Source organism: Callospermophilus lateralis, chromosome 10, assembly GCF_048772815.1.
Source record: "Callospermophilus lateralis isolate mCalLat2 chromosome 10, mCalLat2.hap1, whole genome shotgun sequence".
NCBI lineage: Eukaryota > Metazoa > Chordata > Mammalia > Rodentia > Sciuridae > Callospermophilus > Callospermophilus lateralis.
In genome coordinates, this window is record NC_135314.1 from 103,610,372 (window position 1) to 103,625,943 (window position 15,572).

The window sequence follows — 15,572 nt, forward strand, 5'->3', positions numbered from 1 at the left end:
CCCATATCGAGGCTGCCTCCCCCTCTCAGCCGGCCGCACATTCCGCCGCCGTTGCCGCCGCCCGGCCCCGCAGTTGTCTTCACCGGAGCTGCTGTCGTTCTGGGGTTAGGGAGGGGGGGCGGGCGGGGAAAGCAGGAGAAGGCCGCGGCGGAGGCAAGTGAGAGGAGGAAGGAAGCGGCCGCCCGGAGGGCATAGCAGCTCAGGCGGCGGCCGGGTTCCTGGGAGTGTCGGTGCGGCGCGGTGGTTGGGGCGGATCCCGCGGGGCCCGGGCGGGGGAAGGAGTCACCGGCCCGGCCATGGCGGACAACGAGAAATTAGACAACCAACGGCTCAAGAATTTCAAGAACAAAGGCCGTGACTTGGAGGTAAATTCCGGGGCGCCGGCGGGTGGGGGCCGTGGGCCTTGGGCCGGTCTCCGCCGGGACTCCGAGTGCAGGGGGTAGGGGCGGGCGCCGCCGCCGGGCCGCGAGGGAATGGCGCTGGGGGCCGGCCCGTCGGTGACGCCTCTGCTAACGCGCCGGGAAGTTTGTGTAGGGCCTGCTCCGCCTCCGCCCGGGAACGAGGTGCTGGGGCACGGCTGGCGCGGCCTAGGCCTGCCCCGTGGAGCCGGCCAGCTGCGGGTGCGAGGGGCTGGGCCGCGCGGCGGGGAGGCCGGGCGCAGCGAGTGCGGAGTAGGCGTGTGTGTGTGTGTGTGTGTGTGTGTGTGTGTGTGTGTGGCCCGCGCTGCCCCCCTGCCGCGGCCAGCTCCCCGGCAGTGGCGGAGATTCCTGCTCTCGCTCGGGCACCGCCGTCTGGCGCCGCGGGTAGAAGGGAGTTGGGGGAGGCAAGCGTGTGCGACCGAGTGGGGCTCGGAACTTCCTCAGCGAGACCCAAGGCGTCTCCACTTAAAGGCATTTTTTCTGGTCTTCCCGACTCCCGCTTTACCCCTGCCTCCCCTCAATGTCCAAACTACAGGAGTCAACTTCTCCGTTGAAAAAAACACAACACCCCCGGCGTGAGAGGCCATCCTGGTGATGCTAACAGTGCCTTCCAGCGGCCTATGTTTTACTCTGGATATAGCTGATTCAAGATGTGGCTCACGGTGTGCCCACTTCCAGGCAAAGGATACCCCTTATTTCAGCTTATTCACAAATCTCTTTAGCCCCTCCTGAGAGACCACCAGCTGCATTCTTACATTTAAAGTCCAAAGGGTTATACAAAGCTGTCATCCTCTAGTCTACAGTATCCTTTCCCTCCACCTGCTGGTGGTCGTAATGGGGGATGGGGTGGGTTGTGGAATGGCACCATCACGTTTTATGATTTTGAAAAGAAAAAGGAAAAGAAAAAAAAAGCTTCATTGTCTTAGATTCAGCTTCTTCCGAAATTGTCAGTCTACATAAGGTGTTATGTGTTAAATGCACGCACTCACCGCCGAGATTTTTGATAAAATACTTCACTTCAGCTTTAAGAATTTAGGTTCCTAATTTTTTAATCCATTCTGAGTCAGGAGTTTAGCTTTTAAGAAAAAGTGGTAAAGTAGTATATTTTATGTTGTCCCTCTGCATATTTTAATACTGTGATCTTCAAATTCCTATGATGTTTGTCTAATCTTGATTATTTAATTGGTTAAGATAGTAACTTTTTTTGAGCTTTCACAAAACTATTCAGCCTTTAAGGTAGTTTGTGTTCCTTTAGTGGTTTTCATATTTTGAGGGAGTACATGTCTGGAGGTGTGGCTATTCTCTGATTGTGTTAAGGTTAACATGAGAATGATTGCCCTGTTATCCTTCTAATGAAAAGAACTCTTTATTGAAATAATTAACGTGCCATAAAAGTCAGTACAGTTTATGACTTTAAATAATTTGGTTGTGCAAGAATGTGATGGAAATTTTTTTTTTTTTTACTAATATGAATATTTAGAATGAGAAAAAAATCTCAACCTTAAAAACTGATAAATATCACAGTTAACAAAATCCAGAAAAGTAGCTATTAGGTGTTTGATGAATCCCTGTAATCCTTTTTTTCCCTCTGCTTTGTATTTCTGACAGGTTCACTGAGATGTAATTCACATACCATCCAAGTCACCCATTTAAAGTGGCTTTTGGTGCATTCACATAGTTATACAACAATCATCAAAATCAATCTTAGAACATTTTCACCACCCTAGAAAGAAACCATTCTTCATTAGCAGTGATTATCAGTTTCCTAATTACCCCAACCCCAAGCAAATACTTTCTGTCTTTATAGATTTGCCTATTCTGGACATTTCATATAAATGCAATTATACAATGTGTCATCTTTTATGACAGCCATCTTTCAAGGTAGTATGTTTTCAAGGTTCATTAATGTTATAACAGTGTATCAGTATTTCATTTCTTTTAAGGGAAAACTCTGGCATATGAATATATACCACATTGTGTGTTTTCATCAGTCAATGGACATTTGCATTGTTCACACTTTTTAGCTATTATACATAGTGCTGCTAAGAACATTCATGTACACATTTTTTGTTTGGACCTGTTTTAATTTATCTTGGTCATAAAACCTGGGAGTGGAGTTTTCTGGTTATATGGAAACTTGATATTTAACCTTTTATGAGATTGTCAGACTATTTTCTAAAGTTGTCCTGGGTTTTAAAACTGATCTTTCCTGTTAACTATATATTTCTTGCTTTTTTAGTCAAAATGAGATCAAATGCTGAATATGTATTAGAATATTATATGTAGTTAAATAACTATAACCCAGATGTGGTAGTTCAGGCCTTTAGTCCACTTACTTGGGAGATTAAGATGGAAGGATTGCTTTAGCCCATGCTTTAGCCTGGGCAACATACCAGGTCCACCTTAAAAAAAAAAAAAAAAAAAAAGCCCTACTGTGGGTACATGTTAGGCAGATATTTTGAGGTTCATCATGGGTAACCTGTGATGATTGATATCTCTACATGTACATTAGGAATATTTTTTATTTTCCATCTGAGAAAATGATATATTACTCTAATGGAGAGTCATACTTTCTCCTTACTGTGACTTGTTCAAAATCATTTCTACTGGTTGGATTGTAGAGGACTTGCTTAGCATGGGTGAGTCCTTGAGGTTGATCCTCAACCACACACACACAAAACAACAACAACAAAAACCATAAAATTCCATATACTTGTAATGAGATAGATAGAAACATTTAAAAAAAAAATTTGTGACTACTAAGATCACCTATTTTGTGTTTAATTGTATATGTTCTTATATCTCTCAACATGGATATATTATGCCCATTTTCTCCTCCTCCAAATATGTTACATACATAATATATATAAGGATGTAACAGTTTTGAAAATAATTGCATTTTGGTTTAAATATTAAAATGACATCTGTTTTCATTGGGAGGTGTTTGGAAAGAAGTATGAACCAGTGCTGTACAATGAATTTTAATTCTGTATGTCCAAAATACCATTACAACATGTGATCTGTGTTTAAAAAAAAAAAAAAAAAAGAAGATAAAGAAAGTCAAAATTTTATATTATCCTAATACTAAGTTTTCAGAATCTAATTTGTATTTGACACTCTCTTTTGGAGTAGTTGCATTTCATGGCTAGTGGGTTCCTTATTGGACAACATTATATATGTATATATAGAGAGAGAAAGAGGGGGGATACATATAGAGTGAGGTAATTGTAGCATTTTGGGGTTTGAGCTAACAGTTTTCTTGACTAATGGAAGAGTACAGAGTCCTAGAGTTTATTTTAATCTGATCTTTAACTTTTTATGTGATAATGGAGGAAGTCACTTAGTCTTAGGGTTCTTTCCTCTGTAAAACTAGAGGTGCTTGACATCTGCTTCATGAGTGTTTTGAAGATTTATAGGTTAATGTTAGGGAGATGGTCTGGCAATTCTCTTAAGCATTTTATCATCTTTAGCTTTTCTTTTTGGGGTTTTGAGGACTTAATAGGATTAAATGTAATTGATTCTGTCCCTTATTTGCAGTTGGCTCTGTTTTTTCTCTCTCTGTGTATATATAGCTTAAGTTACACTAAACTTTGTTACATTAAAGAGTTATTGGGGAATGCTTTTTAATACAGGGACATGTGATTGCTCACTGAATAATGTGGGCAACAGGGAATTAGTGACCCTTCTACAATCATAATTTCTGAGTGTTAAAAGTTGAAACTGATTCATAGCTTTCAATCTGATATTCATTGCTCCCTTTCAGTATACCATTCTGGCTCCTCCAAAATATGGTCATGCTAACTTTCTTGGAACACAAAAGCATCAAAGGAAATATATGTGAGTATCCATTTGAAATAATTTTCAGGAATTGTCAGATGATATCCACCAGTGCTTGTCTTCTTCCTTGTAGTGTAGTAAAGGATCACAGTTACTAGCTTTGGAATAGTAACTATAGAGAAGGTGAACAGTTTGTTGTTGAGCTTGGGATTGAACCCAGGGCCTGGCGAATTGCTAGACGAGTGCTTTATCACTGATTTGCATGCATCCCCAGCCTTAAGAGAGGGTAAACAGTACAACACAAAATGGTTAGTAACCAAACTTTCAATAAGAAATTAATCAGGATAAAATTAAGTTTATTCAGCTTACTTTTTAGAGAGGACTTCTTTTGTAGCGTAAACCTGCATAGTTTCTATAAAAGTTCTGAGAGTATAACATGTTAGAAAAATAATTAGATCTTATTTGTAAAAATAAATTAAAATGCTACATAATTTGATTTTCCACACAAACTATGAAGTCTGCTTGAAATTTTTTTTAAAAAAGTGTTTGGTTGACAAGAGTTTAATAAAATTAATCAGCTATTTTGTTTTTTTGGAAATAGCCTTAGTGATTTGTTGAAGTGTAGAGTGAAAAGCATTGTTAAGCTATTAAGTCTTGTTAACTTTTAGAGACTGATCTATCTCATCACAAATCTTGGAACATATTTACTGTACTTAAAATAACTATTGCCTAATTTTCAATATAATAGTTCAACCATGTGATGATATATCTGATGGAAATATAGTTAAAAACAATTATTTTTGTGCTTCCTGCCAGCTTTCCTGATTTTTAAAATGACCAATTTCAGAATTGTTTCATTGATAATTTTCTTAGTGATATCAAGATGTCATTGTTTTTCTTATCACTAGTGTGTCAAGTGAATATTCAAAATTAAGAAGAAGTGTAGGAGTGATTTAGGTTTGAAAGAAGGGTTTTTTGTTTTGTTTTGTTTTGTTTTGTGGTGCTGGGGATTGAACCCAGATCTTCATGCATCTTAGCATTGGTAGTTCTTAAACATTGAACCCTAATCACTGATAGGATTCTTAAAATAGTTTTGAGTCCTTAAAATAATTTTGGATGTTATCTGGAGTAGCATCTACTTGAATCCTATAAAGATGAAATGAGAGTATGTCATCAAATTTTAACCTTATTTGCTGATTTTCTTGTTCTCTGGTTTAGTTTTAGAACAGAGGGAAGAGTATGATTGAAAGGGAGTTTTTGAGCACCTTCTTCATATACCTTTAATTGTATTCTCATGTCTTTCAGTCTTAGAAGTAGGAATTATTGAGTTATTTTGTTGTTTGGTACTGGGGATTGAACCCAGGGGTGCTTTCACCATTGAGTGAGTTCCCAGTTCTTTTATTTATTTATTTTTTCTTTCTTTCTTTCTTTTTTTTTTTTTTTTTTTGGTAGCTGGATTAAACCCGGGGGCACTTAATCATATTTATTTATTTATTTATGGTACTGGGAATTGAACTCAGGGGCACTGAACCACTGAGCCACATCCCCAACCCTAGTTTGTATTTTATTTAGAGACAGGATCTCACTGAGTTGCTTAGGGCTTCCTTAAGTTTCTGAGGCTGGCTTTGAACTTGCAATCCTCCTGACTCAGCCTCTCGAGCTGCTGGGACTACAGGCTGAGCCAGGATGTCCGGCATCCTTTTTTTGAGAGAAGGTCTCAACTAAGTTGCTGAGGGTCTTGCTAAATTGCTGAGGCTGGCCTTAAACTTGCTGGCCTTCTGCCTCAGCCCCCTGAGTAGCTGCTGCCTTTATTAAGTGCATGCTAAAGAAGAAACTGTGCATTTGTCTTTGACAACATAACAGTTAAAGGAAAATTTTAATTCAGGTATGCCAAAGTCTATACTTTTTATACTGTATCATACTACTTTAACTTTTCTCAGCTTTAATGCAGATCTCAAATTTTATTAAGTGAAAGCACCTAGCATAGTTTGTAGAAGTGTAATACCATTACAACATGTAAGTTTTTTTTTTCCCCTCTAGAGATTTTTGTAAAATTGTGTATCATTTGTGAACTTTAAACATTAGAGAACACAATCTGTTTTCTATGCTTTCTATTTAGATTTGGTAAAAGACAGGCTTGGAGGAAGCTCTCTTTTCTACAGTTATATGAGAACAATCTTTTTGATTGGCACAAACAAAAACAATATATATGTTATTGTAATGGACTTTATTCAGAAGTTTTCAAAGGTTTTGGGCTCAAGAAAGATGGATTTGTATTGATATTTTACATTTTAAAAATCAAAATTAAGAATGTCTTTAAACATACTTAAGTGTTAAGGGAATTTCATCAAAATAGAGAAAGAATCAGTAGAGTAGGTAAAGGGTATTAAGGAGGAGGAAGAAGGGATTGGGAAAAGGGAAGAATAGTGGGATGCATCATACATGCGTGTATATGCATGTATGGGGGCACGGGGGGTCCTTGTATCAGGTGTATCCACAAGACACTAATAATAAGTAAATAGATTGATTGATTGATGGATGGATTGGACGGGGAAAGCCAGGTAGTACTGGGGACTGAATTGGAGCAGGTTGTATTCCATGTTTTTGTGATCATGTCAGGGTGTGTCCTGGTGTTATATATAACTAAGAAAGAATATATAAAAATATTTAGGGGCTGGGGTTGTGGCTCTGTGGTAGAGCACTCACTTAGCATGTGCGAGCCCCTGGGTTCCATCCTCAGCACCACATAAAAGTAAATAAACATTATTTTTTTATACCTTTATTTTAAGTGTTTAAACATAAAAATAATAAATGAATTTTACATAAACATAAAATTTTTAATAGAAAAATTATTTGATTTTCAAAACCAAAAATATTAAATGAGAAGAATGGCCGTGTTTAACTTTGTTTTTTCCAAGTCTCTTTTAATATTTGGCTTAAGAGAAAAACAGCAGGATTCTCATATCTATTGGTTTTTTTTTTTTTTTTTTTTTTAAACTATTTTTTTTTTTGAGAGAGAATTTTAATATATTTTAGATTTTGGCGGACACAACATCTTTGTTTGTATGTGGTGCTGAGGATCAAACCCGGGCCGCACGCATGCCAGAGTGCGCTACCGCTTGAGCCACATCCCCAGCTCTTAAAAAATTTTTATTGAGGCAGGCTCTCACTAGGTTGCTTAGGGTCTTGCAAAATTGCTAAGGCTGGTCTAGAACTGTGTTCCTCATACCTCAGCCTTCCAGGCTGCTGAGGTTACAGGTGTGCACCACTGTGTCTGGCTCTCATACCTATTTCTGAATTCAATGTTTTGTGCTACACCCTTGGTTGAAGTATAAAGAATATTCACCTTCATACAAATAGGCATTTGAAAAAACTAATCACCTTTTCAGGATATTTATGGAGATTATTTTTTGATTGTACACAAATGATAGTTAAAAACTTTTCTTACACTGTTACATTAAAATCTATTGGTCCACAGATATTGGTGTAACTTGCATTTCAATGAATCTTTTGGCTGCCTGATTTTGTTATATATTTTGGGCTATTTGGAAATCATCATGTCATTGACAAAGGAAAAAAAAACTGGTTATATAAATCTTCCAAATGCTAACACATTTTATTATACAGTGAAATAATTCACAGTTATTGTAACCACACAGTTCAGGAAAGTCTTGAGTATTACAAATCTGTCAAACCTGCAATGGTAGGCACAAATTTTTTAAAATTCAGATTTTCACTTGAAAGCTCAAATTTTATCATTAGTAGAAAATACTGATACTAGAAATGGATTTCCTTTTAAACCATAGGCTGGCTTTGTCATTTTTGTAAAAATATCTGCCAGATACCGAAGTCTAAATGACCATGATTTATCTTTCTTTCAAATATAAGTAGTGTTCCCTGAAAAAAGTGGCTAGTTTACTTTACAACTCAATCACATAAGTACTTTTTTTCCTTGAGACAGTCATCCAACTGTAGAAGTTATGTTGCAGAAGAGATTTATGTATAATCCCTGTTTATCATACAATTGGAAAGAAAAGACCAATGTTTAGTAAAAGTCATTATTTTTTACTGGCTCATCAAGGACATTCTTAAGTGAGCTGATTTCTAAAATTTTTTTTTATCTGAAATGTAAAGACACTATTACAGCTTTGTGTTTTGTGTTGCCTTAATTTATACTAAAGTGATAGCAGTTTTTCCTTCTTTGCATTAATACAGCTGTTAACATTGTATACTCTCACTCATAACAATTTTATGGAGAGAATAAATTTGACTTTGTGAACTCTGTGAGAAGGTATCTGGAACCCCCTATTAGGACACTGGACCATACTTTGAGAACCAATGTTTTAGTTTATCATGATTGCTTCTATCACAGATGACTTTCACTTTAATTAATGCAGGCTCTTAAAAGACTTTATATAGGATAGGGGTTAAAAAAACCCTATGGAGTCACTTAGACTTGGGTTTGAACCCTGGTTCCTCCATTTAAAAGTTATGAAGGTTAACTTAATGTCTCTAAGTCATTGAAATTTCAATGTCTCTAAGTCATTGAAATTCTCAGCACTGCCTAGCAATGTAGAACATGCAGAGTGATTTTTGTATTATGTAGTTGTTTTAGGGAATAGAAACCTAGCTCAGATTAGTGTAAGCATAATGAGAGAGTCATGCTCTCGTAACCATGTGAATGAAAGGTCACAACTCACATTAATTAATTAATTAATTAATAGTACTAATCAACATCTAGGATGGGCTTTGTTTGGCCTTGATTGAATACTTATACCTAAACTAATCATTGGACAGTGGAATATATTTCTTCGATTGGCCAGTGCAGGGTCTTGTGCCATATGTCTAATTGTCTATGTTGGAGATGAGGAGGGCTATTGGTACCTTAACTCAAACCACAGATTTGCCACGGAAGGAGGGGTTTGTTGGGTAAGAAAAAAAGGTAGAAAACAACCTATTGAAGACAATATTATAAAGTACCACTGTCCAGTATAGATGTAGGTGCTTGGTTCCTTATTTTGTCTTTGTATATTGTATGGAGATACTCACTATATCAGAAGAATATCCATGGAATTGGGTTCATTATTGATAAGTTATTAGGCATCTTAAAGTATTTATTCACAATTTTCTTCTTAATGTCTTAAATACTTTTTCTTAATTCCCTTTTGGTCCCCAGCTTTAAAACAGGAACAGTATTATCTTTAAATGATGAAAAAGCTTGGGCTGGGGTTGTGACTCAGCAGTAGAGGGCTCGCCTAGCATGTGGGAGGCCCTGGGTTTGATCCTCAGCACCACATAAAAATAAAATAAAGATATAGTGTCTAACTACAACTAAGTAAACAAAATATTTAAAAAAATAAATGATAAAAAGCTTAATTAAGACCAATAAATAAGAAACATACATAATCAACATCATTAGTAATTAGGGAAATACAGATCAAAACCATGAGATACCATTTCATGCCCACTAGATGACAGTGCCCCAAAAGAAAACAGTAAGTGTTGAGGATCTGGAGAAAGTGTAGCCTCACACCTGGTTATGGAAATACACAATTGTGTGGCCATGGTCGGGGGTATAGATCAGTAGTAGACTGCTTACCTGGCATGCACTAGACCCTGAATTTGATCCCTAGCACCATAAATAAAATTAAATGAAGCTACAGCTTCTTTGAAATGTAGTTTGGCAGTTCTTCAGGAAGTTGAACTGTTAACTTGTGACCCAGCAGTTCCACTTCTAGATAGCAAGGATAATTGAAAACATTTTTCTGCAACAAAAACTCATATGTGAATGTTCATAGCAGTACTATTCAAGATAAAGAAGCAACCCAAATATCTATCGACTGATGAATGGACAACTAAAATGTGGTATAGCCATACAATGGAGTATTATTCTGGTATAAAAAGAAATGAAGTATTGATACATGAAGCAGTATGGATGTACCTTGAAAACATGCTGCTTGTAAGAAGCCAGTCACAAAAGATCACGTATTCTGTAATTCTGTGTGCATGTGAAAAGAGGAGAAAACTTCCTCTCACCAACTCCCCAAAACTGTTTTTTCTACTCTGCTGTCACTGAACAGTACTTCTGACACCCAATATTTAGGGAGGTTTTTCACGTGTGAGGCAAGCATTTAGTTCTTTAGTAAGGCACTAGTTGGGTGTCCTCCAATTCATTTCTGACATCTGACACTATTTACCCAAAGGTAGCATCAGATTACAGGTTGAGGGCTCATTTCCTCAAGACTGCCCCTCACTTTTAGATGCCAGTTGGAAGCACAGGTTGTTGTGGCCTTTTCTTCTTATCAAATGGCCATAAATTAGTATTTTCATGACCCCCTCCTGGTTCAGTTAATTTGCAAGAGCAGCTCACAGAGCTCAGGGACACAGTTTACTTAAAGACTTAACAAAGGATGTAGATCAACAGCCAGATGAGTAAGGTATGTGAAAAGTGTCACAGAGCTTCCATGTCCTTTCCTAGTATTCCACCCTTTAGGCACCACCATATGTTCAGCTAGCTGGAAGCATGCCAAACAAGTCCCCCCCCCCGCCACCTTTGGTTGGGGGTAGTGGTGAGGGGACACATTTTATGAAGCTTCAGTACATAGACATGATTTACTAATCATTAACCATTGGTTATCAGTTAACCTTCTCCTCTCTTCCCCAGAGGTTGGGAGTTAAGGATGAAAAAGTCCCTGCTGTCTCATCATATTTTGGTATTTTAGGTGATCAGCCCATTCTGGGGTCCTCCAGCCTAACTAGTCATTTCAGTAGCATACTAAAAACATTTTTGTGCCTTCAGAAATTCCAAGAGATCCCAGATGTGGTGGTGCACACCTATAATCCATTGACTCAGGAGACTGAGGCAGGAGGATTGCAAGTTCAAAGCCAACCTCAGCAAATTAGTAGAGACCCTAAGCAACTTGGACCCTGTCACAAAGTAAAAAACAAAAAGGGCTGGGGATGTGGTTCAGTGGTTAAGTTAAACACCCCTGGGTACAATTGCTGGTACTAAAAAAAAAAAAATTAAAAAAGAAACAAAAGAAAGAAAAGTAGATTCTAAAGGATTTTAGAAGCAGCATGAGTCATAGGATCAAATATATATTCCATCAAATTATAATATTAAATGCCTGGGATAGATAATTCCATAAAGACAGATAATGAATTAGTTGCCAAGGGTTAGAACAAAGGGAAATTGAAGAATGACTGCTAAGGAGATAGAATTGTGTTTCTGATTATCAGAGTCATCTGGAGTTAGTGGTGAACAGTGCACAAATTTGTGAATATACTAAAAACTATGGTGTTGTACTCTTTGAACTATATGATGAGTGATATTTTAATAATGCTGTTGTGATAATTAACAGCTTAATTAAGATAAATGAGTTGGGGCTTTGGCAGCTTTCTACTACCTGAGAGTCATATCTGAACTTATCTAAGTAGCTCTTTTTCACTGACTTCCCCTTATTCTCTTCCCTGTTTTGAAATCATTTGTTCAACAAATAATTGTTCAGCATTGTGTTCAAAGTTCTGTTGTAAGCAATGAGGACAAAGCAGTGAATAACACAGGTTAAGTTCCTATTCTAGCAGGTCAAAATCTCTCAAATCCCTGGCCTGAAGATCCTATGGGGACCATAGGTTGTAGTAGATCACTTATCTTTTTATTCCTTAACTTAAATTATATTCTTTAAGTTTGAAGAGAAAGGAAATCCTAAATATTTCGTGTCTGATAACGCTTACCTTGAGATTTGTGGAAAAGCTTGATTTTTTTTTTTTTTCCTAAGAATTGGATGACCTAGACTTGTATCTCATTAGCTATATGCCATGAGGAAAGTTTAATATTCTTTTCAGTTTCATTTTCTGCATCTATAAAATTAAAATTCTATCTTAGCAGATATTTGTTTTGAATTAGTCTTTTTTGTTTTTTATATGATGTATTTGCTAAGGCCTTTAGTGGAAAAATGGACAACATTTAAGAAAATGTATTTAAGGGAAGTAGAGAGATGGAAACTCTAAAAGAATTAAAAGAAAATGTTGCAAAAAATGTTAATAAGTTTTAACTACAAATATTATATTCTATGTAATATATACTTATATGTACAAACTTATACTATATACTAGATTTTACACACGCATACATGCACAACATGTACAACATTATATAGATGCAAAAAACTTGAATCTAACGATATATACAGAGAGATTTACCAGAAAAGCATGTTGCTTTCATATCTTCACGCTGATGTAATGCTCGTGCCCAACCCAGAGTACATTTTTATGACCCTTCTTAGACACCTCGGGTGCTTTTGTCAAGAAAGAGGTCACTAGCTGAAGGAAGTGTGCGACTGAAATTCCAGTGGCTCAGAAGGGTGAGGCATGGGACAAGTTCAAAGCCAGCCTCAGCAACTTTAGGCCCTAAGTAATTCAGTGAGACTGTGTCTCAAATTTTTTAAAAATTGAAAAAGGGATGGGATATAGATCAGTGGTTAAGCACCTTTGGGTTTAATCCCTGATAAGTCTTAATGGATCTGAACAACTGAAGGCATCACCACATTTCCGTAGACAAGGGTCTTCTCCATTGTGAGTTCTTCATGCTATTTAAAGAGAACTAGAAAGTTGAAAGTGTTACCACCTTTCTTAAAGGGCAAAAGGGTTTTTTCCCTAATGTGAATCTTTTTGTGTCTTTAAAGGAAACTGTGAAAGGTGAATACTTCCCCACATTGCTTCACAGGGTTTTTTCTACTGTATGAGTCCTTTCATACCACTGTACAAAACTTGACCATCTGAAGCCTTTACATTTACTTGCATAGGTGGGTTTTTTTTTTTTTTTTTAATAGCATGAATCTTCCCAGTCCTTAGAAGGAACTGGGAATACTGTAAGACTTCCCACATGTTTCAACATTCAAAGGGTTTCTCTCCATAAGTACTTTCACATATGAGAAGAAAAATGAAACATCACACATTCAGGGGAAAACAGTTATTTGCCTTGTTTTTTGTTTTTTTTTTTTACATTTTAAAAGAGTTATTCAGTTGGACATAGTAGTATATATCTGTAATCCCAGCAACTCAGGAGGCTGAGGCTGAAGGATCACAAGTTTGAGAACAACTTCAACAACTTAGTAAGGCCCTAAGCAACTCAGCAAGTCCCTGTCTGAAAATAAAAAATAAGAAGGACTGGAGTGGGGATGGGGTTGTGGCTCAGTGGCAGAGCACTTGCCCAGCATGTGTGAGGCACTAGGTTTGATCCTCAGCACCACATTAATGAATGAAGGAAGGAAGGAAGGAAGGTGCATCAACAAATAAAAATTTTCTAAAAAAAGGACTAAAGATATGGCTCAGTGGTAGAGCATCCCCAGGGCTAAATCCCCAGTACAAAAAGAAAAAAAGTTATTCCACAGTGTGAGTCCTGTCATGTCATTAAATGTGACCAGGAAAATTAATTTACTACATTTTACATGCAAAGGATTTTTCTCCAGTAAACTTTTTACGTGTTTATGAGTGAAAAGGTAACAACAGAAGGCTTTGCCCATTATTTTCATTAGTAGGTGAATTAGTCTTTTAGTAATACAAGAAACGTACCTTTATTCAGACTTGTTCAAGGTAGTATAGGTTGTTAGGAAAGTTAAGGGGCCACTTCTTAAATTATACTAAATATTTCTGATAGGATTGGCTTTGTGAGAACATATGGAATTTTTCCCCCACTATATTGCCTGTGGACACCAAGTCAGCTATGAAGTTTTATTTTTCAGGTCAGGTGCTTTCCTGTGTTCCAGCACCAGTCAGCTGTGGTGTGGAGAAGGGTGTCAACATAGTAGGCAATATGCTTTGCTTCTTCAGAGCATCCCCTAGAAAGAGCAGGGTTTTTTTTTGTTGTTGTTTTGTTTTGTTTTTTGTTTGTTTTAGACAAGCTTTTAAGTATGACATTATTTAGTTAATGTCATTTTCATTAGTTCTTTTCTGTTAACTTTCTTCTCATAGCTATAATCTGGAGCAAATCCTTGTCTCATAGCCAAAATGGTTGCCTGTTTCTGCTATTGCTGTTTTCTAACTCATAAATAACCAGTGTGGTTCTTCTAAAAATAAAGTAAATCAGGGTTGGGGATGTAGCTCAGTGGTAGAGCACTTGCTTATCATGTGCAAGGCCCTGATTTCAATTCCCAGCACCATCAAAAACAAAACAGAAGTAAAATCTTGCCCCTCCTCTGCTTCTGTAGCTTCCCAGCACATTAGCTTCTAAACTCCTTAAACCTCCAAGGTCTTGCCAAATTTGGTCCTTGTCTACTTCTCCCTGTCTTTGACTTTACGGTCTTCCTTAATTACTATACTGTTATCTTACATTTCTTCTTAACTATTACGAATCAATGGCTCGCTCCTTCAGGCCATTCATATATTCTGCCAGAATTCTGGTCATCCCTATTCCCTTTTGTTCGCATGCATGATTATTTCTCATCCCCTGGATCACTGCTTCAGTGTCATTTACTCATAGATGCTGTCCCTAAACAAGCTAACTGAAAGTTAAGCCCACCTGGCTTTTCCAGTAAGGATAATTTATGTACAGGGTGCTGTGGTACATACCTGTAATCCCAGCAACTCAGGGGTCTGAGTTCAAAGGCCAGCCTTGGCAACTTGGTGTGAGATACTTTCTCAAAAGAAATAATGAAAAGGATTGGAGGTGTAGTTCAGTGGTAAAGCACCTTTGGTTCAATCCTTCAATTCCCAGTACTATAGGGGGGAACAAAAACGACACACTTGTTTAATGTTTCTCCCATCAGACTATAAGCTTCCTGAAGACTGTGGACCTTTTCTGTTTTGTACACTACTTCTTTTCGAGATGGAGGTCTTACTATGTTATTTATGTTGCCCAGGCTAGCCTCAAACTCCTGGGCTTAAGCAATTCCGCTTCAGCTTCCCAAGTACTTAGTACTATAGGTGCACATCACCATGCCTGGCATATAGTTGGCATTTAAGTAAATATTTGAGGAAATTAAATAAATTTGTTTTTAAAAGAGAGGATGAAGAATATGAGTATTCTGCTCAGAATTGGTAGTTAAATGAGAATTTTTAAGTCAAGTTCATTTTTCTCTTTATTTTTAGTAATGTATGATAATTTAAATTTTTTTAGAAAAGTGAAAAAATAATATTCTCACTATTATTAATCGTTTGGAATGTTTCTGCTTCTTGTATGTATTTTTCCCACAAATAGTTGAACTAAATTGGGTTCTCGTGAGAATAAATAAATAATTATCATTAGAGCACAGCAATGATAATTTGTTGGTGGAGGGGCTGGGTTGTACTTTGTAGGATGTTTGACAGTGTTCATGGCCTTTTACGTACTAGAGGCCAGTAGCACATACTTCCCCTCTCTGTTACAACAAACAAAAT

The 15,572-nt window shown here is 37.4% G+C and overlaps 1 protein-coding gene across 2 annotated transcripts in view; it reads left to right on the plus strand.

Annotated features, from left to right (window-relative positions):
• The first annotated feature begins 5 nt into the window (after positions 1-5).
• Kpna4 (karyopherin subunit alpha 4) overlaps positions 6-15,572 on the plus strand; it is a 66,989-nt gene continuing 51,422 nt past the window's right edge. Inside the window, exon 1 of one of the 2 annotated variants that reach the window (XM_076867116.2) lies at positions 6-365. In XM_076867116.2, the coding sequence (XP_076723231.1) occupies positions 297-365 (69 nt within the window). In that variant the 5' untranslated portion in view covers positions 6-296. Of the gene's footprint in view, positions 366-4,183; positions 4,257-15,572 lie in introns of those variants that run through there. The other variant, XM_076867117.2, reaches the window with a different exon arrangement.